This window comes from Salmo trutta, chromosome 16 (assembly GCF_901001165.1).
Source record: "Salmo trutta chromosome 16, fSalTru1.1, whole genome shotgun sequence".
In the NCBI taxonomy this organism is placed as follows: domain Eukaryota; kingdom Metazoa; phylum Chordata; class Actinopteri; order Salmoniformes; family Salmonidae; genus Salmo; species Salmo trutta.
In genome coordinates this window covers 30,785,082-30,810,491 of record NC_042972.1, presented here as the reverse complement: position 1 = coordinate 30,810,491, position 25,410 = coordinate 30,785,082, and the positions used below count along the sequence as shown (strand labels likewise).

At 41.7% G+C, this 25,410-nt stretch overlaps 2 protein-coding genes across 2 annotated transcripts; both read left to right on the top strand.

Annotated features, from left to right (window-relative positions):
* The first annotated feature begins 11,515 nt into the window (after positions 1-11,515).
* LOC115149866 (caveolin-2-like) lies at positions 11,516-13,329 on the top strand. The gene is made up of 3 exons (XM_029692675.1): positions 11,516-11,892; positions 12,701-12,888; positions 13,150-13,329. Exons 1-3 carry the CDS (start codon positions 11,632-11,634, stop codon positions 13,298-13,300), a joined length of 600 nt encoding a protein of 199 aa, XP_029548535.1. The 5' UTR covers positions 11,516-11,631; the 3' UTR covers positions 13,301-13,329.
* A 5,505-nt stretch (positions 13,330-18,834) lies between these two features.
* LOC115150527 (caveolin-3) lies at positions 18,835-23,845 on the top strand. The gene is made up of 2 exons (XM_029693933.1): positions 18,835-19,070; positions 22,730-23,845. Exons 1-2 carry the CDS (start codon positions 18,954-18,956, stop codon positions 23,069-23,071), a joined length of 459 nt encoding a protein of 152 aa, XP_029549793.1. The 5' UTR covers positions 18,835-18,953; the 3' UTR covers positions 23,072-23,845.
* The last annotated feature ends 1,565 nt before the right edge of the window (positions 23,846-25,410 follow it).

Below are 25,410 nucleotides of genomic sequence, written 5' to 3'. Positions count from 1 at the left end.
TTGTTGCCATCCTGTACCTGTCCTGCAGGTGTGATATTCGGATGTACCGATCCTGTGCAGGTGTTGGTACACGTGGTCTGCCACTGCGAGGACGATCAGGTGTCCTTCCTGTCTCCCTGTAGTGCTGTCTTAGGCATCTCACAGTACGGACATGGCAATTTATTGCCCTGGCCACATCTGCAGTCCTCATGCCTCCTTCCAGCATGCCAAAGGCACGTTCACGCAGATGAGCAGGGACCCTGTGTTTTTCAGAGTCAGTAGAAAGGCCTCTTTAGTGTCCTAAGTTTTCATAACTGTGACCTTAATTGCCTACCGTATGTAAGCTGTTAGTGTCTTAACGACTGTTCCACAGGTGCATGTTCATTAATTGTTTATGGTTCATTGAACAAGCATGGGAAACAGTGTTTAAACCCTTTACAATGAAGAGCTGTGAAGTTATTTGGATTTTTATGAATTAACTTTGAAAGACAGTGTCCTGAAAAAAGGAAGTTTCTTTTTTTGCTCAGTTTATATTCTGAAATAACATTTATGGACGTGTTTACTCATGTTTCCAATGAACAGGAAAAAAGGTATTGGAATACTTTCCTATTATAAAATTGTACAGCGGGAATGTAAAGCTTCTAATTTACTTTCTCTCATTAACACATTATTTAAATAAAGCATAATTACAAGAGTAACAACAATGGATTTATCTTTTCTAATAATTACAATAATTAAAACCATCTTACAGTGAAAAACTATATGTCATGTGCAAGTACATATCAATGCAAGTGATACAAGGCAAAACTAGTATAAAACATCAAAAAAGCAACATGGAGATTTAGAAATGGAACCATCCACCATGAATCTGAGGGATGCCTTAAATGTCGTCTGTGCCTGTCGCCATGGAAATGCAGTGAGGCAGTAGGCAGGGACACATAGCAACAATGCTGGATGCAGTGCTGCAGTGCTGGATGCTAGGCTTTTGATCCAGTTTGGGAGAGCATAGAGCGAAAGATAGAGAGGCCTGAACCTGCTCTTCACATTACATAGGCTGTGTGTCTCATAACCCACAGCCTATAGCTACAGACATACAGAGAGACAGAGCTTATTATCATCTGAATAAAGCCAGTGAAAAAGGACAGGCCAGCATGAGACTTCTCAGTGATTGAATCTACCTGACTACATATAGTGGCACAGTTCCAGTGAGAAAGAGAGAGTGAATGTCCAATGGAAATCATTACTTGGTGACGTTAACGCTCTAGGAGTGATGACACTCATTTTATGACTGCTCTTAATCTGGATTGGGGCTCAGGGTGGATTCTTCCCAGCAAATAATGTCACATAGCATCGCCATAGAACAGGTGTATTTGCGTATTGTTATGTAACCTGCGTTGTATGACCGATCCATGAGTTAGTAAGAACAGGGAGGTAGATTCTCAAACACACACACCAGACCTGGGTTCAAATACAGTTGCAAGAAAAAGTTTTTGAACCCTTTGGAATTACCTGGATTTCTGCATTGATTACTCATAAAATGTGGTTTGATCTTCACCCCTTAAAATTAGTGGATTCGGCTATTTCAGTGACACCCGTTGCTGACAGGTGTATAAAATCGAGCACACGGCCATGCGATCTCCATAGACAAACATTGGCAGTAGAATGGCCTTACTGAAGAGCTCAGTAACTTTCAACTTGGAAACATCATAAGATGCCACCTTTCCAACAAGTCAGTTCGTCAAATTTCTGCCCTGCTAGAGCTGCTCCGGTCAACTGTAAGTGCTGTTATTGTGAAGTGGAAACATCTAGGAGCAACAACGGCTCAGCCGAGGTGGTAGGCCACACAAGCTCACAGAACGGGCCGCCGAGTGCTGAAGCACGTAGTGTGTAAAAAGGGTCTGTCCTCAGTTGCAACACTCACTACAGAGTTCCAAACTGCCTCTGGAAGCAACGTCAGCACAATAACTGTTCATCGGGACATTCACAAAATGGGTTTCCAGCCGCACAGAATCCAAAGATCATCATGTGCAATGCCAAGCGTCGGCTGGAGTGGTGTAAAGCTCGCAGCTATTGGACTCTGGAGCAGTGGAAATGTATTCTCTGATGAATCACACGTCACCGTCTGGCAGTCCGACAGACTAATCTGGGATTGGCGGATGCCAGGAGAACGCTACCTGCCCCACTGCATAATGCCAACTGTAAAGTTTGGTGGATGAGGAATAATGGTCTGGGGCTATTTTTCATGTTTCGGGCTAGGGAAATCTTAACTCTACAGCATACAATGACATTCTAGACGATTCTGTGCTTCCAACTTTGTGGCAACAGCCTGGGGAAGGCCCTTTCCTGTTTCAGCATGACAATGCCCCTGTGCACAAAGTGAGGTCCATACAGAAATGGTTTGTCGAGAACTTGACTGGCCTGCACAGTGCCCTGACCTCAGCCTCATCGAACACCTTTGGGATGAATTGGAACGCAGACTGCGAGCCAGGCCTAATTGCCCAACATCAGTGCCCGATCTCACTAATGCTCTTGAGGCTGAATTGAAGCAAATCCCCGCAGAAATGTTCCAACACCTAGTGGAAAGCCTTCCCAGAAGAGTGGAGGCTGTTATAGCAGCAACAGGGCAACAAACTCCATATTGATGCCCATGATTTTGGAATGAGATGTTCGACGAGCAAGTGTCCACATACTTTTGGTCATGTAGTGTATTTCATCCGTTAAAACATGTTTAAATTATTTATTTAAAGGTAGACTCAGCGATATGACATAGATGCATTAAGTAAACAGCATAGTAGGTCAATTTCCGGAACAACTAAGAGTGTTGATCGCGAGGCACAACTTCTCCGCTGTTTTGGTGGCCTGGCTACCACACTGTACCAACGTGAAGTGCACCCGTGCACATGCGAAGATACTGTGTACGACGGTTTGAGAGTGTAGTCTTTCATCTCAATATCTGCGGTGCTGCTTGTGGCAATGTCATTTCGCTGAGTCTATCTACCTTTATGTACATTATTTATTGAAATGTCTTTTAAAATGCCAGTCCGATGCATCCGGGGATCAGACACACACACTTTAGATCTACTAATGGGTCTAAAGGTTGGATAAAGCAGATGTTCCCTTTAAAGCACCCTGGGAATCCACTGTGCCAAAACTGGTAGGGGGTAATGTGCTAAGAGCAAATTCAGACAGAGTTGTCTATTTGAACCTGTAGTCAGCTGGAGGTCCTGGCCCAAAGCCCCTCTCTCTGATGATCTACAAAGATAACATAGAGTAGTGTCTGGCAAAGGTGAGGGCCACAAAGGGCTGCCTGCTAGCTTAGTAGTTGTATAATTCAATGTTTCTATCCACACATTACTTGATTACAGTGCTTTCAGAAAGTATTCACACCCATTGACTTTTTCCACATTTTGTTGTGTTAGTCTGAATTTAAAATTGATTAAAAAAATATAATAATGTGTCACTTGCTTACACACAATACCCCATAATGTCAAAGTGTATTTAAAAAACAAAAAATGTTTACAAATTGATACAAAATAAAAGCTGAAATGTCTTGATTCAATAAGTACTCAACTTCTTTATTATGGCAAGCCTAAATAACTTACAAATGTGCTTAACAAGTCACATAACAAATTGTAGGGACTCACTCTGTATGCAATAATGGTGTTTAACATGATTTTTGAATGACTACCTCATCTCTGTACCCCACACATACAATTATCTGTAAGATCCCTCAGTTGAGCAGTGAATTTCAGTCACAGATTCAACCACAAAGACCAGGGAGGTTTTCCAATGTTTCGCAAAGAAGGGCACCTATTGGTAGATGGGTAAAAAAAGAAGCAGACATTGAATATACTTTTGAGCATGGTGAAGTTATTAATTACACTTTGGATGGCGTATCAATACACCCAGTCTTTACACATATACAGGCGTCCTTCCTAACTCAGTTACCGGAAGGGCACTCCGGGATTTCAGGGATTTCACCATGAGGCCAATGGTGACTTGAAAAAAGTTATAGTTTAACTTCTTAAAGTATAGGGGGCAGTATTTTCATGGCCGGATGAAAAACGTACCCACATTAAACTGGTTACTACTCTGGCCCAGAAACTAGAATATGCATATTATTAGATTTGGATAGAAAATACTCAAGTTTCTAAAACGGTTTGAATGATGTCTGTGAGTATAACAACTCATATGGCTGGCAAAAACCTGAGAAAAATCCAACCAGGAAAGTCTGAGAATTGTAGTTCTTCTTTTGAATCTCTATCGAAACTACAGTGTCTGTGGGGTCACGTTGCACTTCCTAAGGCTTCCATTGGCTGTCAACAGCCTTCAGAAAGTTCTTTCAGCATTCTCCTGTCACTGGGCAGATAATAGTAGCTCAGTCAATCAATGGACTGCCTGGGGACAAAGGGATTGGATATGCGCGATCCCGCGAGCGCACCGTTCCTTCTTTTTCTTCTTGAATGAATATGCTATTGTCCGGTTGGAATATTACAGCATTTTTACATTAAAAATACCATAAAGATTTATTTTAAACAACATTTGACATGCTTCTAAGAACGGTAATGGAACATTTTGACTTTTCGTCTCTGGTACCGCGCTCGCGCGTTATGCCTTTGGATAGTGCTCTGTACGCACGAACAAAACAGAGGTATTTGGACATAAATATGGATTATTTAGAACAAAAACAACATTTCTTGTGGAAGTAGCAGTCCTGGGAGTGCATTCTGACGAAGATCAGCAAAGGTAAGAGAATATTAATAATACTAATTCTGAGTTTAGGTGACCCCGAACTTGGTGGGTGTCTGTATAGCTTGCTGTGATGGCTGAGGTCTGTACTCAGAATATTGAAAAATGTGCTTTCTCCGTAAAGCTATTTTAAAATCTGACACAGCGGTTGCATCCAGGAGTAGTCTATCTATAATTCTTTAAATAGTTGTTATATATTTTGTCAACGTTTATGATGAGTATTTTTGTAAATTGATGTGCACATTCACCGTCCGTTTTGGTGGGAATACATTTTCTGAACATCACGAGCCAATGTAAAATGCTGTTTTTGGATATAAATATGAACTTTATCGAACAAAACATACATGTATTGTATAACATGATGTCCTAGGAGTGTCATCTGATGAAGATCGTCAAAGGTTAGTGCTTCATTTAGCTGTGTTTTGGGTTTTTGTGACATATATCCTTGCTTGGAAAATGGCTGTGTGGTTATTTTTGTCTATGTACTCTCCTAACATAATCTAATGTTTTGCTTTCGCTGTAAAGCCTTTTTGAAATCGGACAATGTGGTTACAATAAGGAGAAGTGTATCTTTAAAATGGTGTAAAATAGTCATATGTTTAAGAAATTGAAATTATGATATTTTTGCTATTTTTTTATTTCGCGCCATGCTATTTCACTGGCTGTTGAATAGTGTGGGACGGTCACGTCCCACCTAGGCCAGAGAAGTTAATGGCTGTGATAGGAGAAAACTGAGGATGGATCAACAACATTGTAGTTACTCCACAATACTAACCTAATTGACAGACTGAAAAGAAGGAAGCCTGTACAGAATAAAAATATTCCAAAGCATGCATCCTGTTTGCAACAAAGCACTAAAGTAATACTGCAAAAAATGTGGCAAAGCAATTAACTTTTATTCCTGAATACAAAGTGTAATGTTTGGAGCAAATACAATACAACACATTGCTGAGTACAACTCTCCATATTTTCAGTCATAGTGGTGGCTGCATCATGTTATGGGTATGCTTGTAATGGTTAAGGACTGGGTAGTTTTTAAAGATAAAAAATTTATGAAATCCTAGAGGAAAACCTGTTTCAGTCTACTTTCCACCAGACACTGGGAGATGAATTCACCTTTTAGCAGGACAATAATCTGAAACACAAATCGGCCAAATCTACACTGGAGTTGCTTACCAAGAAGACAGTAAATGTTCGTGAATGGCGGAGTTACAGTTTTGACTTAAATTTACTTGAAAATCTATAAAAAGACCTGAAAATGGTTGTCTAGCAATGATCAACAACCAATTTGACAGAGGTTGAAGAATTCTGAAAGGAATAATTGGCAAATGTTGCACAATCCAGGTGTGGAAAGCTCTTAGAGACTTACCCAGAAAGACTCACAGCTGTAATCGCTGCCAAAGGTGCTTCTACAAAGTATTGACTCGGGTGTGAATACTTATGTAAATGAGATATTTCTATATTTAATTTTCAATACATTTGCAACATTTCTGAAAAGCATGTTTCACTTTGTCATTATGTGTTATTGTGTGTAGATGGGTGACATTAAAAAAAAAAGTTAGGCTACATAATTTCTGTTGTGTGATAAAGAGCAGGCACATCTCTATCTCTGTCTGTGCGGCTCACCCACCAAGATGCCTGGTACACTCCATCACCATGATTTCACCACACATCAGTCATCCCATCCAGTCTCAAAACCCTACCCCAGAACGGCTGCTGTAAAACCAATCAACCCATCAAGACACTCCATTCAGTACACTATATCACCAAGTCAAAGCTTATTTGATGATGATTGTTGTCTGTATATTTATCTACACTTTGACTCAAGTCTGCAGTAAGCAGAAATGGGTAGTGGTACAGTACAGCAGACAAAGATGTGTGAGGAAACTAATTCTAATTCACCCTGCATGTTTGGCAATAATGTTTCATAGGCTACTAAATAGACAAATGCAGAGTACAAGGTCTTGGCCAGCAGAGAGCGCTATAAAGCCATACGTTCTATCTCACTTTCAATGGCTCTATTACAAGACTTTGAAGGGCATACTGAAGGGCATACTGCGTCAGCTCCGTCTCCTGTGCTGTTCAACCAGGCGATGACAACAAAATCACATCACATCCATGTGAATCATGCTGGGTGTGGATCTATTGAAGCAATTCAATGTCTGACACTTGTATATGCCCTGCGATACACTAGATGACCAAAAGTATGTGGACACCTGCTCAATGAACATCTCATTCCAAAATCATAGGCATTAATATGAAGTTGGTCCCCCTTTGCTGCTATAACAGCCTCCACTCTTCTGGGAGGGCTTTACATTAAATGTTGGAACATTGCTGCAGGGACTTGCTTCCATTCAGCCACAAGAGCATTAGTGAGGCCGGGCACCGATGTTGGGCGATCAAATCAAATCAAATGAAATGTATTTATATAGCCCTTCTTACATCAGCTGATATCTCAAAGTGCTGTACAGAAACCCAGCCCAAAACCCCAAACAGCAAGCAATGCAGGTGTAGAAGCACGGTGGCTAGGAAAAACTCCCTAGAAAGGCCAAAACCTAGGAAGAAACCTAGAGAGGAACCAGGCTATGAGGGGTGGCCAGTCCTCTTCTGGCTGTGCCAGGTGAAGATTATAACAGCACATGGCCAAGATGTTCAAATGTTCATAAATGACCAGCATGGTCAAATAATAATAATCATAGTAGTTGTCGAGGGTGCAACAAGTCAGCAACTCAAGAGTAAGTGTCAGTTGGCTTTTTCATAGCTGATCATTGAGAGTATCTCTACCGCTCCTGCTGTCTCTAGAGAGTTGAAAACAGCAGGTCTGGGACAGGTAGCACATCCGGTGAACAGGTCAGGGTTCCAGCAGGTCTGGGACAGCAGGTCTGGGACAGGTAGCACGTCCGGTGAACAGGTCAGGGTTCCATAGCCTCAGGCAAAACAGTTGAAACTGGAGCAGCAGCACGGCCAGGTGGCCTGGGGACAGCAGGGAGTCATCATGCCAGGTAGTCCTGAGGCATGGTCCTAGGGCTCAGGTCCTCCGAGAGAGAGAAAGAAAGAAAGAAAGAGAGAAAGAGAGAATTAGAGAGAGCATATTTAAATTCACACAGGACACCGGATAAGACAAGAGAAATACTCCAGATGTAACAGACTGACCCTAGCCCCCTGGCGTAAGCTTTTGCAGCATAAATACTGGAGGCTGAGACAGGAGGGGTCGAGAGTCACTGTGGTTCTGTTGAGTTTATGGACCCAGTTTTCCCATCTCGAGGCCATAATACCCACTTTAAAATACCCACTTTATAATACCCACTTTATAATACCCACTTTATAATACCCACTTTAAAATACCCACTTTACAATACCCACTTTACAATACTCATTTTATAATGCCCACTTTACAATACCCACTTTACAATACCCACTTTATAATACCCACATTATAATACCCACTTTAAAATACCCACTTTATAATACCCACTTTAAAATACCCACTTTATAATACCCACTTTATAATACCCACTTTATAATACCCACTTTAAAATACCCACTTTATAATACCCACTTTATAATACCCACTTTAGGAGGGGTCAGGAGACACTGTGGCCCCATCCGATGAAACCCCCGGACAGAGCCAAACAGGCAGGGTATAACCCCACCCACTTTGCCAAAGCACAGCCCCCACACCACAAAGCACAGTCCCCACACCACACACCACGCGATTAGACCTGGCTCGCAGGCTACATTCCAATTCATCCCAAAGGTGTTCGATGGGGCTGAGGTCAGGGCTCTGTGCAGGCCAGTCAAGTTCTTCCACAACGAACTCGACAAACCATTTTTGTATGGACTTCACTTTGTGCACAGGGGCATTGTCATGCTGAAAAAGGAAAGGGCCTTCCCCAAACTTTTGCCACCAAGTTTGAAGCACAGAATCATCTAGAATGTCATTGTATGCTGTAGCGTTAAGATTTCCCTTCACTGGAACTAAGGGGCCTAGCCCGAACCATGAAAAACAACCCCAGACCATTATTTCTCCTCCACCAACCTTTACAGTTGGCACTATGCATTGGGGAAGGTAGCGTTCTCCTGGCATCCGCCAATCCCAGATTCTTCCTTCAGACTGCCATATGGTGAAGCATAATTAATCACTCCAGTGAATGCTTTTCCCCTGCTCCAGAGTCCAATGGCGGCGAGCTTTACACCACTCCAGCCGTCACTTGGCATTGCGCATGGTGATCTTAGGCTTATGTGCGGCTGCTCGGCCATGACAACCCATTTTATGAAGCTTCCGACGAACAGTTTTTGTGCTGACGTTGCTTCCAGAGGTAGTATGGAACTCGGATGTGAGTGTTGCCACTGAGTACAGACGATTTTTATGCGCTTCAGCACTTGGGGGTCCCGTTCTGTGAGCTTGTGTGGCCTACCACTTTGCGGCTGAGCCGTTGTTGTTCCTAGACGTTTCCACTTCACAATAACAGCACTTGCAGTTGACCGGGGCGGCTCTAGCAGTGCAGAAATTTGACAAACTGACTTGTTGGAAAGGTGGCATCCTATGATGGTGCCACGTTGAAAGTCACTGAGCTCTTCAGTAAGGCCATTCTACTGCCAATGTTTGTCTATGAATATTGCATGGCTGTGTGCTCGATTTTATATACTTGTCAGCAATGGGTGTGGCTGAAATAGTAAAATCCACTAATTTGAAGGGGTGTCCCCATACTTTTGTATATACACTGCTCAAAAAAATAAAGGGAACACTTAAACAACACAATGTAACTCCAAGTCAATCACACTTCTGTGAAATCAACCTGTCCACTTAGGAAGCAACACTGATTGACAATAAATTTCACATGCTGTTGTGCAAATGGAATAGACAACAGGTGGAAATTATAGGCAATTAGCAAGACACCCCCAATAAAGTAGTGGTTCTGCAGGTGGGGACCACAGACCACTTCTCAGTTCCTAAGCTTCCTGGCTGATGTTTTGGTCACTTTTGAATGCTGGCGGTGCTTTCACTTTAGTGGTAGCATGAGACGGAGTCTACAACCCACACAAGTGGCTCAGGTAGTGCAGCTCATCCAGGATGGTACATCAATGCGAGCTGTGGCAAGAAGGTTTGCTGTGTCTGTCAGCGTAGTGTCCAGAGCACGGAGGCGCTACCAGGAGGGCAACAACCCAGCAGCAGGACCACTACCTCCGCCTTTGTGCAAGGAGGAGCAGGAGAAGCACTGCCAGAGCCCTGCAAAATGACCTCCAGCAGGCCGTAAATGTGCATGTGTCTGCTCAAACGGTCAGAAACAGACTCCGACGTCCACAGGTGGGGGTTGTGCTTACAGCCCAACACCGTGGAGGACGTTTGGCATTTGCCAGAGAACACCAAGATTGGCAAACTCACCACTGGCGCCCTGTGCTCTTCACAGATGAAAGCAGGTTCACACTGAGCACATGTGACAGACGTGACAGAGTCTGGAGACGCCGTGGAGAACATTCTGCTGCCTGCAACATCCTCCAGCATGACCGGTTTGGCGGTGGGTCAGTCATGGTGTGGGGTGGCATTTCTTTGGGGGGGCCGCACAGCCCTCCATGTGCTCACCAGAGGTAGCCTGACTGCCATTAGGTACCGAGAAGAGATCCTCAGACCCCTTGTGAGACATTTACATTTTACATTTTAGTCATTTAGCAGACGCTCTTATTCAGAGCGACTTACAGTAGCGAATGCATACATTTCATATATTTTTTCTCCGTACTGGTACCCCGTGGGAATCGAACCCACAACCCTGGAGTTGCAAACACCATGCTCTACCAACTGAGCTACACGGGACTATGCTGGTGCAGTTGGCCCTGGGTTCCTCCTAATGCAAGACAATGCTAGACCTCATGTGGCTGGAGTGTGTCAGCAGTTCCTGCAAGAGGAAGGCATTGATGCTATGGACTGGCCCGCCCGTTCCCCAGACCTGAATCCAATTGAGCACATCTGGGACATCATGTCTCGCTCCATCCACCAACACCACGTTGCACCACAGACTGTCCAGGAGTTGGCGGATGCTTTAGTCCAGGTCTGGGAGGAGATCCCTCAGGAGACCATCCGCCACCTCATCAGGAGCATGCCCAGGCGTTGTAGGGAGGTCATACAGGCACGTGGAGGCCACACACACTACTGAGCCTCATTTTGACTTGTTTTAAGGACATTACATCAAAGTTGGATCAGCCTGTAGTGTGGTTTTCCACTTTAATTTTGAGTGTGACTCCAAATCCAGACCTCCATGGGTTGATAAATTGGATTTCCATATAATTTTTTTGTGTGATTTTGTTGTCAGCACATTCAACTATGTGAAGAAAAAAGTATTTAATAAGATTTTTTCTTTCATTCAGACCTAGGATGTGTTGTTTAAGTGTTCCCTTTATTTTTTTGAGCAGTGTATATAGTGTATATCATTGTCTCACTATGTATTTTGTGTCTTAAAATCCGGCAAAATATGTTTTGCAGGATGAAGCAGCATTACCAACATCATTGTAATTAGCACAGTGTTATCAATGGACTCAAATCAACATGTGTGCCTCAGATATTTTTTGTATATAATTCGCTAATTTTACTCTGTCAATTACAATGTGGAGGACAGCTCCTACTTTAGGAAAGTTCTCACACAGGTCAAAATTAGCTCCTTCATTTGACCTGTCAGTTGTAGAATGTCATGCGTTATGGGCCTGTGAAAGCCAATTTGGGAATTCCACATTGAGGGAGTATGCACAGACGCAGTCACCAGTCCACTATGTCCCACTGGGGTGTCAGCGACTGGGCTGCTGGGGTGAGAGGAGTAGGATTGGTCTATGGTGGTCAACCTCCAGAGCGACCCCCGCCTTCATCCTCTGTCCCAGCCCAGTGAAGGTGCATGCCTCTGAGACACACACACCATGGCCACGGGACATACGCCAGCCAAGACCAGGCTAGACCTGGAGGACATAGTGGAGCAGGAGACTCCTCTGTGGGTCCCACCCCTGGGGATCCCTCCAGACAGATACACAGCAGAGGGACTACTGGAGGAAGTAGTCGAGGTAGAGGCAGAGGAACCAGCCCAGGAGGATGACTCTGTTTCACTCTCCATCTCTATCCACAGTTACACCAGGCCTCTGGTGAAGGACAGGGACCCAAGGGGAGTCAACAAGTGTCTAAAGGTAACTGACACACACGGCTGCACAGCCCGGTAAACAGCGAGTTAATGTGAAGGTTTATACAGACAGAGAGCACTCTGTGGGAGATAAAAGCACTGCGTGTGCTTGCAAATACTCCACATACCACACATCCCCTGTCTGTTGACTTCCAGATAGGGGAAGGGGAGGTTAAAACACAGGGATGACATAAGAGAGACAGTATGGATATAATCACGTATTGATGTTCTGAGATCCTCTGGAAATGTTATGGTTGAGATAGGGAAGGATTTGGGTTACCTACATAGAGCTCTCAGTACGACATGAGCCTTTAATGGTAAACTTGTTAGATAATGTCTATACAATGCATACAATGTTCAGTGGTATGGATTAACTGGCTAGGATTTTATTGAGATAAGCACTCATGTATCTCAAACCCCATAGCTTTAATGGTAAGCTGGACATACATCTGAAGGCAATAGAGAGGGAGATCTGGCATCCAACATAGTGGAATCTGATGTTGAAAACTGGTGTGCTGAGCGATGCTGACCTCATGTGGACACAGTTTGAGCTATACCTTGTTTTTCATCTCGCACCGTGACCATATTATAAGTAATGATTCAGTCCCATTGTAATGTGGTTATTGCAGTGAGTGTGATTAAGTTCATGTCTGTGGCTTCTCTGCATCACATTAAATAAATAAAAAATAAAAAGTATTTGAGAACCTCCCAACCTCCTTATTCTGACCATCCCTATACATAGAACTTCACTAAAGTCCCATTCTAAAGAGAGCTCGCACCAGGCCATGCCCTGACTGTACTCTGTGTCTCCTGAGGTGACGTTTGAGGACGTGATAGCCGAGCCCCCCTCGGTGCGGAGCTTCGATAAGGTGTGGCTGTGGAGCCACGCCCTGTTTGAAGTGTCCCGTCTCTGGTGCTACCGGCTCATCTCCCTCCTCCTGGCTGTGCCCATCTCTCTGGTAGCAGGGATCCTCTTCGCTGTCCTCAGCTGCCTACACATCTGGTGGGTCCTCTCACCTTTGACCTCCTCTGATGTGGTCCATTCAATGTTTTCAGTTGGTGCTTGATGGAGTTGAATGATGCGCCTGTTGTTTCAGTGCATTGTGTATAGTATAAACTTGCTTTAAAAGATATTGCACTGGCCTGTTAATGCTCAATCTGTCTGTCTGTCTGTCTGTCTGTCTGTCTGTCTGTCTGTCTGTCTGTCTGTCTGTCTGTCTGTCTGTCTGTTTGTCTGTTTGTCTGTTTGTCTGTCCGTCCCCAGGCTGATCATGCCCTGTATGCAGCTCTTCCTGATCAACATGCACTGGGTTCAGACCGTGTGGAGCAGTTTGTTAAACATCGCCATCACTCCCTTCTTTAAGAGTATGGGAAAGTGCTGTGGTAGCATCAACATCCGACTAGCCAGGGACTGATGTTGGGCTTTGCCACCTTCTATGGGAGTGTGGAGGGATGGTGGAGGGAGGGTGGAGGGAAGGAGGGAGGGAGGGTGGAGGGAGTGGGCTGGGCTGAAGCACACGACATTGGCACTGGTTGTTTGCAGTCATGTCTTATTCTCAAAGAAAAAACTACTTTGCAACCTTTACTCTGCAAAGGACAAATTTTGAAAAGCAGAACTTGTCATATTTATTTAGTAAATCTGTTCAATTATATTACACAGTATCTAAAAAGGATATAATTTATGTTTTTATTTTAGTACAAAATACAAATTTAGAACTATTATTGGTTCATTGGAGTCAGTTTCATCTCTAAACCATAGCTTGATAAAACAGAAGGAGCTACTGACTTGCCTCTGGAGCCTAAATAGACTTAGGCAATTATAGCTGCCCCAGCAATTCAAATTATGTAAACTTTAAAAGCACCGCACAGCTGTTGTGAGATGTTAATGCACTCTACCGTACTAATCATTGGTATTTCTGACCCTTAGCATGCATACACTACCATTTTCTGGAGCTAGGAGCTGTGCAAAGATACAGCAGGGGAAAGGGCCAAACTTATGAAGCAACTATTTTTGTGATACAGTTCATTTTCAATGGAAATTGCAGTGAACCTTGCCTATACCACAGGGATACATTCTTCAACTTCTCTGGGATTGTAAGAAACCCTTTTAAGTTGTCTGGTGGACCGTACTGTTCAGTAAAGAAGTCAACATCAACGTCAAAACATCTAGGAGTCTTAGACAGTCAATTTCACTCCCATGAGGTCTATCTGTGGGGGTGCCATCTGTCTGTCTGTCTGTCTGTCTCAGTCTGTCAGTCAGGACCCACTGCAGTTTACAGCATTGACACACACAGGAGACACAGGCATGCCCTCCGTGACAATCAGGGATCTATTTCTATCCCTCCTCCTTCTCCGTGCCTCGACCCCCAGCCCACCAGACCCCAGACCACACTCTGATCCCATTCCACCACTCCCTTTTCCTCTCTCCTACCCCCTATTTCCATCTCTCCCACTCTCTGCCTCTCTGCCCAAAGGGAACTGGTACAGGGAACATGATCAAGCCACTGCTCTTCCCTAAAGACACACTTCACTTGACTCAATACAGTATTTTTTGCATGCTACTGGACAGCAGTCTGTTGATGGAGATAAATTGCAACAGGCTTACAATAGTGATACACTGCTATTACTGTTGCTTGCTTAGCTAACGCTTCTTTTTCCTCCTCTCCTTCCTCCCTCTTTTCCATATCATCATAATGTATCTATGGTCTTGTTTATGCAACAAGTAAATATAGGATGCAATGACTGATCGTGACAACTGTAAGGAATCCTAAATCAGATGATACATTTATTTTGAGAGAGTATTGCGTTTTATAGGGGTATGTAAGCAGTTGGACAGAGCTGACACTGTAAATCATGAAAGATCCCAGTTGAAATTATTTTTTGTGCATTGGTGTCATCATCTCAACATAATATGCATGTGAGAGGGACCAAAATTGTTTCTGTTCTACTATGGGATATATTGGTAGTGGTATATACTGTATAAGTTTATTTTTCATATTAGGAGGTCAAATCTGCTTACTCATCTTTAACTAGTTAATCAAAACATTTGTATTTCAATCAAATGTATTTATAAGGCCCTTTTTACATCAGCCGATGTCACGAAGTGCTATACAGATAAGCGCTACACCGGATAAGACAGGAGAAATACTCCAGATATAACAGACTGACCCGAGCCCCCCAACATAAGCTTTTGCAGCATAAATACTGGAGGCTGAGACAGGAGGGGTCGAGAGTCACTGTGGTTCTGTTGGTTTATGGACCCAGTTTTCCCATCTCGAGGCCATAATACCCACTTTAAAATACCCACTTTATAATACCCACTTTATAATACCCACTTTAAAATACCCACTTTATAATACCCACTTTATAATACCCACTTTATAATACCCACTTTATAAGACCCACTTTAAAATACCCACTTTAAAATACCCACTTTACAATACCCACATTACAATACCCACTTTAAAATACCCACTTTATAATACCCACTTTATAATACCCACTTTAAAATACCCACTTTACAATACCCACATTACAATATCCACTTTATAATACCCACTTTATAATACCCACTTTAAAATACCCACTTTATAATACCCACTTTATAATACCCACTTTATAATACCCACTTTAAAATACCCACTTTATAATACCCACTTTATAATACCCAATTTATAATACCCACTTTAAAATACCCACTTTATAATACCCACTTTATAATACCCACTTTATAATACCCACTTTATAATACCCACTTTAAAATACCCACTTTATAATACCCACTTTATAATACCCACTTTAAAATACCCACTTTATAAGACCCACTTTAAAATACCCACTTTAAAATACCCACTTTACAATACCCACATTACAATACCCACTTTAAAATACCCACTTTATAATACCCACTTTATAATACCCACTTTAAAATACCCACTTTACAATACCCACATTACAATACCCACTTTATAATACCCCCTTTATAATACCCACTTTAAAATACCCACTTTATAATACCCACTTTATAATACCCACTTTATAATACCCACTTTAAAATACCCACTTTATAATACCCACTTTATAATACCCACTTTAAAATACCCACTTTACAATACCCACATTACAATACCCACTTTATAATACCCACTTTATAATACCCACTTTAAAATACCCACTTTATAATACCCACTTTATAATACCCACTTTATAATACCCACTTTATAATACCCACTTTAAAATACCCACTTTATAATACCCACTTTATAATACCCACTTTAAAATACCACTAAAACTGATGATGTCCATAAGAAGTAGAGATCATTTGTGTGGGCTTATAATACAGAATAGATACAAAATGCACTGGTGAGTTAGTTGAGCTTTTAAGGATGATAAATAATACAAATAATAATAAAGGCTTATGCGAAGTCAATGACATGCTCTTGCTTTCTTCATACAGAATGCATGCCATCAAAGAGGTGGATCCCTAGTATCTATCACCTACAGTACAATGACGAGTTTGAGTATGCTCTTTCCCTGGTAGAAGATGGATGTGCCTGGGTTGACGGGAGACATGGGATAAAACACCCAATTTCTTGTCTCCAAAGTACTCTAATTTAATATTGATTTTGATTTGTCAATGAAATCAGCTACTACTAACTAGGGTTGCAAAATTCTAGGAAAATTGAATGAATTCCCTGGTTTTCCAGATGTTCTATGGTCCCACTTGTTCTGTTCTGTCTTGCCCTGAGACTCACAAGGACATTCTCCTCTGCAGATAAAACAGGCTTTGATGACATCAGCTGTTCCAGTAAAGTCAACACCGCCAACACTCTCCTTGTGAGATAGATACTTCGTACTTCATAGTGTAGAGGAGTCTAAACAGAGAGTGCAAAGGGATTTTGCCAATACTCTGATTTTCTTTTGCACACAAACTGTTTTGAGTTGACTTTAAGTCGAATACTTAGAGACAATATCATAAAGGGTGATTGCTACAGAGACATACATAATCATACATTGATTCAACTGTGTTGAATTGTATTTTTTTTATTGTATTATTTTGTCTGGTTTTGCAATGGAATTGCCACTGTAGTGTTGTGGAAGCTATCTTTAAAATACAGCACCAACCATTTAGGTACATTAAAACATTTAAATGTAAATAATAATAATAATTAAAGGTTTGATTCCCTTACAATCCCATTTCAAAACGAACTGTATATTTACAAACATATACAGTTATTCTCAATACTTAATCTAAAAGGGCATATAGCCTATATCTATTATATCTGGAATATCAAGGTGGAATTGTCGTGTCCTGTACATCCCTCATTGCTTCCTTGCCTATCTTTTTAATAAAAACTTTCAGCATCACCCTGTCTCAGCATGATCAACTTATACCACTGTTAAATAAACAGTGGTTACCTCAATCAGCAGCACTTTTATTAGTAGTATCTATTCATATTTTATTGATGATTATTTATGAACATTATTATTACGTTTTACAGTAACTAGTCTTCCCAAAATACATTGGCACTGACTCACTACTATGTGCTGTCCAGCTATATGCCATAGGTCAATGAAATACTTTATAGTGGACGTATTGAGACAGTGACACACTGCACAGTGTTCTCCCACCAGTGAGGCTTGACTCATAAATTAAAATGTCATTTTATTTTTTATTCTAATTGCTCGCTGTACAGCCCATAGAATTTGTTAATAGACATAAAGGAAGTTGTATAATATGTCACTGACAGCTTGTTAACTGTAACATTTTCAATGTCAGCGGTAGTTTATCAATATAAAGCTGGACAAGATTCTCAATAAAATATTTTTTTTATCACAGTGGGTGACAGCTTACTGATGACTGAAAATGAGCACCTCAACAGGGCATTTGCCTACAGGGCTAGCTGAAACTCATTTGACATTGTATAATGATGGTCAGTTCACGGCTGAACTGCACATCATCCGTTGCTTATTAAAAGTAATTACATTCCAAAAGATGCATATGTAAAGTGCATGTTTCTAATTGTTAATGTAGGTATGCGTCAACACCTGCTGAACTACAGTATGCTTTCTTGTGCTTTCATCAATACATGGATGAGTAGAGGTGGACGAGTTTTACTTCAATGACCGGTGAGGATACAGAGAGAGGATCACGTTCACCTTTTATGAATGAAGGGAAGCGGTAAAGACACCAAGCTGGGATTACAACATAAACCTTGTGCTAGTGACCAGAGGGCTGAGGACTGTTACATAGTCAAACAACATTCAATTACTTTTGGCCTCTATAAAAACAAAAACAAATCATACAACAACAAAACATGGATGAATGATGAATGATCTGGTAAATCCAATATGTATCAATTAAGTATCTTGTTTTGAAAATGTTCTATGCATTCACATATACTTTGTTGACTAAGCATAATACAGTGGATTTCTGTTTATGACAAAGTCCTACATTCTTCCTGTCTGGAAGTTGTTGGTCAGTGGGGATGGTACTGTAGTGAACTGTTGGTGTTAGTGGGAGCAGGAGTAGGAGAGTCATCACTGCATCACCCTAGAGTGGAAATTCATGCTACCATGTAAGCCCTGCCCTGCTGACCCCACAGCCCAGTGTGAAATTTGACACGGCCATGGGGTCCCCTTTAAGACATGCTTTTGCTGTGTGTGTGTGTGTCTAGGTGTGTGAGTCTAGGTGTGTGAGTCTAGGTGTGTGAGTCTAGGTGTGTGAGTCTAGGTGTGTGTGTGTGTGTGTGTGTGTGTGTGTGTGTGTGTGTGTGTGTGTGTGTGTGTGTGTGTGTGTGTGTGTGTGTGTGTGTGTGTGTGTGTGTGTGTGTGTGTGTGTGTGTGTGTGTGCATGAATGTGTGTGTTTGTGTGTGCGCATGTGGGGGCAGCAGCTGTCCACTGGAATTTCAGCCGTGTCGTCACAGTAGTAACAGGGAGGATCAGTGTGACTGAGGGGGCTGCCTGCAGTCTGCTTCAGTGGGTTCACACTCACTGTCCTCTGCCCCAGCCCTCCACGCCCCACTACTCTCCCTGCCTCTGCCCCAGCCCAGGCCCACGGCCCCACCATGGCCGACCAGTACCAGTACAACACCAATGAGGAGAAATTTGTGAAAGACAGCCACACCAAGGAGATCGACCTGATCAACAGAGACCCTAAATTGATCAATGAGGATGTGATCAAGGTAGGTAAACCATGACGACACCACCCACTCACACACACACTGAATCTACAGGTTGAACTCTTTTTACCTCAAGTAAGGAAAGACAAGTTTTAAACCTTTAAAATTAAGTCTAAAGTCTAAACTTAAAGCCAACACTGTACACTTCAGTATGTTGCTGTGTTGCTGCCATGAAGGTCCCAAAATAGTCCCAGGCCTATTCCTGGGTGCCCCAGCACGGCACCCAGGGTTTATTTCTGGAATGGGGCTAAAGGGCTGTGACAGACAGGGATATTATGAGGTGGTTTCTTTTCAGAGCTTTATCGCTTCTTTTCCTGTGTTTGTTGTCATGTTTACATACAGTAATATCTATCATGCGCTACATTTCCCCAGAGCTCAGGAGAGCGTGGAAGAAGATAGTCTACTGCCTGGCTAAACAGGGTGTATGGAAAAACGTTTATTGACTTGAGTGAGTCATCTGTTAAGTATAGCATGTACAGTGGGGTCAGAAATTATTGATGAAGATGAGCAATAATGACTGTATAAAATAAAAAACATAAATACTAAACTATATTGTATGCAAATCATTTTTGGGGGGAAATTATATTATTTTATACTAATATAATTGCTCAGAGAAGGTAATGTATTTTTTCTCAAAAAGGTAGGGGTCAAAATTGTTACCCCTAAAGATTTGTATAAATAAATTAATCGAAAGTTTAGTATTTGGTCTCATATTCCTAGCATGCAATGACTGCATCAAACTTGTTGGAAGCATTTACAGTTCATCTTGGTTATGTTTTAGATTATTTTGTGCTCATTATAAATTAATGTTAAATAATGTATTGAGTCATTTTGGAGAGACATTATTTCTAAATAAGAGTAAACCATGTATCTAAACACTTCTACATCAATGTGGATGCTACTACGATTACAGATAATCCTGAAAGAATCGTGAATAATGGTGAGTGAGAAAATTACAGAGGGTCAAAGATTGTAATGTACCCCCAAGACATGCTAACCTTTCCTGTTATTGGTAATGGTTAGCATGTCTTGGGGGTGTGATCTTTGACCCTCTGTGTTATTCACGATTCCTTCAGGATTATCTGTAGTCATGGTAGCACCCACATTAATTAATGTAGAAGTGTTTAGAAACCTATTATTTACAATAAAAGTGACTCCAGAATGACACAATACATTATTTAGCATTTCTATAGTGCACAAAATTATCTAAAACCCAATCCAAATGAACTTCAAATGCATCCAAAAAGTTTGTAGTCACAAGCTTGACGTAGTCACCGCATGCTAGGAATATGGGACCAAATACTAAACTTTTGACTACTTTATTTCTAAGAATCTTTCGGGGTGTCAATATTTTTGAGAGAAATATTTTATATATTTTTATAGAGAAAAAAAGTTTGACTTGTTAAACATTTTCTTTCAGCGTATACTATAGCTCAGTATTTTCATGACTTACAGTGGCTTGCAAAAGGATTCACCCCCTTGGCATTTTTCCTATTTTGTTGTTAAAATGTATTTTGGGGGGGGTTTGTATCATTTGATTTACACAACATGCTTACCACTTTGAAGATGCAAAATATTTTTTATTGTGAAACAAACAAGAAATAAGACAAAAAAACAGAAAACTTGAGCCTGCATAACTATTCACCCTCCACCCAAAGTCAATACTTTGTAGAGCCACCTTTTGCAGCAATTACAGCTGCAAGTCTCTTGGGGTATGTCTCTATAAGCTTGGCACATCTAACAACTGGGAATTTTGTCCATCCTTCAGGGTTGCAGCTCCTTCAGGGTTATCTTTGGTCTCTTTGTTGCCTCTCTGATTAATGCCCTCCTTGCCTGGTCCGTGAGTTTTGGTGGGCGGCCCGCTCTTGGCAGGTTTGTTGTGGTGCCATAGTCTTTCCATTTTTTATAATGGATTTAATGGTGCTCTGTGGGGTGAGCAAAGTTTCTGATATTTTTCATAACCCAACCCTGATCTGTACTTCTCCACAACTTTGTCCCTGACCTATTTGGAAAGCTCCTTGGTCTTCATGGTGCCGCTTGCTTGGTGGTGTGCCTTGCTTAGTGGTGTTGCAGACTCTGGGGCCTTTCAGAACAGGTGTATATATACTGAGATCATGTGACAGATCATGTGACACTTAGATTGCACACAGGTGGACTTTATTTAACTAATTATGTGACTTTTGAAGGTAATTGGTTGCACCAGGTCTTATTTAGGGGCTTCATAGCAAAGGGGGTAAATACATATGCATGCACCACTTTTCAGTTTGGAAAGCATGCCTACAGCCAATTTTAAAGTTGTGTTAATTAAAATGAATAGACTGTGATTCAGTAGTAATATTTCAAATTCTAGAAAATGGTTTACATGTGTTAGGCATCTGTTGAGTGTAACAAGTTAATTACCATTCAGATGTCTATGCAACAGTGAGTCAGGATTTTGTAAGGACCAGGTGTTGGATACTGAATACAACAAGCAATTACAAACTGGGCCATCATAGACATGCATTTTACGTGAAGAAACTCTGGGTTTCCAGAAACTTTATCCAAATCGTCCTCTGAGAAAAGTTTGGACTATGCATATTCATCAATAGTGCGAAACTGTGGGACATTTTGAGCAAATTTTTGAGATAAATGCAAAGTAACAAACAATACCATATGAGGGTGAAAGTTGACAGGGTTCTCATCACTCATAAATAAACAAAGATATAGGCCCCTTTTCGGTACACAACACAATGACGTCACGCACTGACTTTTGGAGGCAGAATGAAAGCCATCACCATCTGCGTCCATTCAACATAGACCGCATTTACATACTGTAGTTATTACTTCTAAACAAAACAAGTTTTTGGGGTTCTCATACGCTTACAATGTTGTTTTGGTTATTGCTTGAGCAGTTGCTAAGAGTATATTTAGTTGTGATCTTTACCAAATACCTATTTTGGATTCAGTAGTTAACGCTCATTGATATAGTCTGTAGCAAAGTTAGCAAAGGGTATGTTTACTGGTTGAAGTTTAAGTGTTGTTTAGTTTTTTTTCCGTATAATGCAGTTGATGGGCAATGATGACACACACATTATAATAAGCAGGTCATTCATACAAGCTTTACAATCCAATCATAATCCAAGGTAGTGTGAAATGCACTCATAAGCAACATGTAAATGGAGGCTTTTTTGCTAGTGGTCTATAAGAACTACCTGTGTCCCTCGTGTGGCAATGTTTGCACAGTACACAGAACAGATTTAAGGGTGGTATAGGTCCTAGGTATAGTTGTGTTTATTTCATCCACTATGTATCCCAGGCACTACTAATGATAACAGTAATATCGTTAAGTCACAATAACGCATGTCTTTTTGCATAATCATAACCATTGATTTGTGAGGAAACTGGGCAGGGATTCAATCAAGGGTGCACTGTTGCCAAGCGCATTGCTCTTGACTTTAAAAGGGAATTTACACTTGTACCGACATTCACAGCATTTACCATGACTTTTCCGTGAATATTATGAAAATTACCGTCGAAAGGCATATTGTCGACAGTGCAATGGGTTTGTTGACAACAAGTCGTTGATTAAATCATGGCCCTGGTGTTAGGTACTCAGAAAACACTAGACTTCCTTTCATCAGTGAGAATTCACTAACGTCGTCCATGGTATTCCTTCCCTGCAGGTAGAGTTTGAGGATGTAATCGCAGAGCCCGACGGCACACACAGTCTGGATGGGGTGTGGAAGCTCAGCTACACCACCTTCACCGTGTCCAAGTACTGGTGCTACCGCATCCTCTCAGCCATCTTCGGCATCCCCGTGGCTCTGCTCTGGGGCTTCCTCTTCGCCTGCATCTCGTTCTGTCATATCTGGGCCGTGGTGCCCTGCATCAAGAGCTGCCTGATCGAGTCACAGTGCATCAGTCGTATCTACTCCCTCTGCATCCAGACCTTCTGTGACCCCTTCTTTGAAGCCCTGGGCAAGATCTTCAGCAGTGTGAAAGTGGCCCTGCGCAAAGAGGTCTAGACACTCACACCAGAGGTGGCTGGTGAGGGGAGGACGGCTCATAATAATGAATGAAATGGAGTCAATGGAATGAATCAAACACATGGAAACCATGTTTTTAATGTGTTTGAGACCATTCCATTATTCTGTTCCAGCCATTACTGTAAGCCTGTCCTCCCCATTTAAAGTGTCACCAGCCACCACTGACTCACACCCACCACAGTGTTTACATGTGTTTGGATGAAATGTTGCACCCTTTTTATATGCCAGACCAGATGACCAGTCCTGGTGTCCTCATATTTCCCAAGACAACCCCCGTTACCCTCACCCTGCCCGAAGCCCTGGGCCCCGCCCTGCCCGTCTTGCCCTTTGAGTCCTGACATGCTACGAGCAACCAGCGCCATTAGAGGCTCTGTGATAGCTGCAGCATGGTTGGGTGACAGCTCTGGCTCCGTTGGAAGGCAGAGAGCTGCCTGTTCATTGAGGGAATAGAGTGCTGGCAGCCATGGCATGACCAGGACTAACATAGCGAATGTATCTTGAGATGCTGAGGACAGTGGCTTCTCGGTCACATGACATAAACACCCGAGTTACTCTAACAACATTGCAGCACCTGTAGGACAATACTGTCTACACAGGGCTCTCCAACCCTATTCCTGAAGAGCTCCCATCCTGTAGGTTTCCGCTCCAACCGTAATCTAGCACACCTGATTCTAATAATTAGCTGGTTGATAAGCTGAATCAGGTTAGTTACAACTGGGGTTGGAGCGAAAACCTACAGGAGGGTAGCTCTCCAGGAACAGGGTTGGAGAGCCCAATTCTGAATTAATATACAGTATATTAAACAGTCAGATGTGTGTGTGTGTGTGTGTGTCTATGTGTGTGTCTATGTGTGTGTATTGTGTGTGTGTGTATTGTGTGTGTGTGTGTGTGTGTGTGTGTGTATTGTGTGTGTATTGTGTGTGTGTGTGTGTGTGTGTGTGTGTGTGTGTGTGTGTGTGTGTGTGTGTGTGTGTGTGTGTGTGTGTGTGTGTGTGTGTGTGTGTGTGTGTGTATTGTGTGCCTGCTGATAAACTAGTTGATGTTGTACAATAGAAAAGAGAATTGTACTGCTTCAACAAGATTATATCACCTTTAACAGAATCAATAAGATGCATGTTCTCTACTGAATAATTTTGATTAAACACATTCTAAATTGTAAATTTTGCTTCACATTTCTTTCACATAAGCTACCAATAGCTTGACTGTGTGGCTGTTGAAACTGTAAGAATGTTAGAAAGAAAGGAGACTCAGGTTTTAAAATGATAAGTGGAATTTTCTATTTGCAGGTCCTACAATTCAGCCAAGTATGTGGCATCAGAGTGTATGCCAACTATCTCACTAAAGATATACGACATTGGTATTATTGCATTTGTTTATATATTGATTGAGAAAGAGAAGTACAAATATCTGTTGTCGATTTATGATGAGTGGGGCCTAACCTAATCTGTGGGGAATTTGCTCTATCAGCATTTGCACATAATTATTTGATGGATAAGACTGTGGCTATAAATATTCCAGAGCAGTATTTGTGTTTCTTTGAATTGATATCACAGATTATTATTATTTCTAAACATTCACAAGAGTCTTGAGACCTTGAGACCACAGTACAATAGTGCAGCATCCTCTTGGCCTCTATAGATGTAGGATCTTAATTTGAACCAGTTTGCTACAGTAGTAAAATAATCCTGCAGGCAACAGGACATTTTAATTATTATGTGGATTATAATACATTTTTGTAGGGGTTGATAAACTTTTTGTAAGGGAAAATCAAGTCTGAGATTTTAAAGTGGAAATTACAAACTTATTTTTGTAACCAGGTGGACCAGTCATTCTCATTGGAAGGTAGGGATAGAAAAGCCATCTGAGAACCAGTGGTCTGGATCCAAACACGTAAGGCCATGCCTATAAAAGTAGCATTATCCCATCCCAAGTCTTTTTCCTATCTTTCTATGACATGTATGTATGTGCACAATAATTACAATTTAAGATTACAGAAGTTCAACATACTTTATGAGCTGGGTCATTCCTACAATGTGGTGCCTTTTCTGTCCCCAGGAAATATCACTTATTATTTAGTGTAAAATGTGGATTCCAAAAGGCTTTAATAAGTAGAAGGTCAGTGTCCTTTACCTTAAAAACACAAAAATATGTATCTTGACAGGGAATTCTATGCATTTTGAACACTTTTTTTCACTGGATATAGGTGTTTTTGACATGTCCCTGGGTGTTATCAAATCAAATCAAAGTTTATTTGTCACGTGCGCTGAATGCAACAGGTGTAGACCTTACAGTGAAATGCTTTCTTACAGTCTCTAACC

What these genes read in the sequence shown, in the direction of transcription:
- LOC115149866 (XM_029692675.1), top strand. Translation starts at nt 11,632, where the DNA reads ATGGCCACGGGACATACGCCAGCCAAGACCAGGCTAGACCTGGAGGAC. An exon ending in GAGTCAACAAGTGTCTAAAG is followed by an intron (nt 11,893 to 12,700) that starts GTAACTGACACA and finishes GTGTCTCCTGAG; the next exon opens with GTGACGTTTGAGGACGTGAT. An exon ending in CTCAGCTGCCTACACATCTG is followed by an intron (nt 12,889 to 13,149) that starts GTGGGTCCTCTC and finishes GTCCGTCCCCAG; the next exon opens with GCTGATCATGCCCTGTATGC.
- LOC115150527 (XM_029693933.1), top strand. Translation starts at nt 18,954, where the DNA reads ATGGCCGACCAGTACCAGTACAACACCAATGAGGAGAAATTTGTGAAA. An exon ending in TCAATGAGGATGTGATCAAG is followed by an intron (nt 19,071 to 22,729) that starts GTAGGTAAACCA and finishes CCTTCCCTGCAG; the next exon opens with GTAGAGTTTGAGGATGTAAT.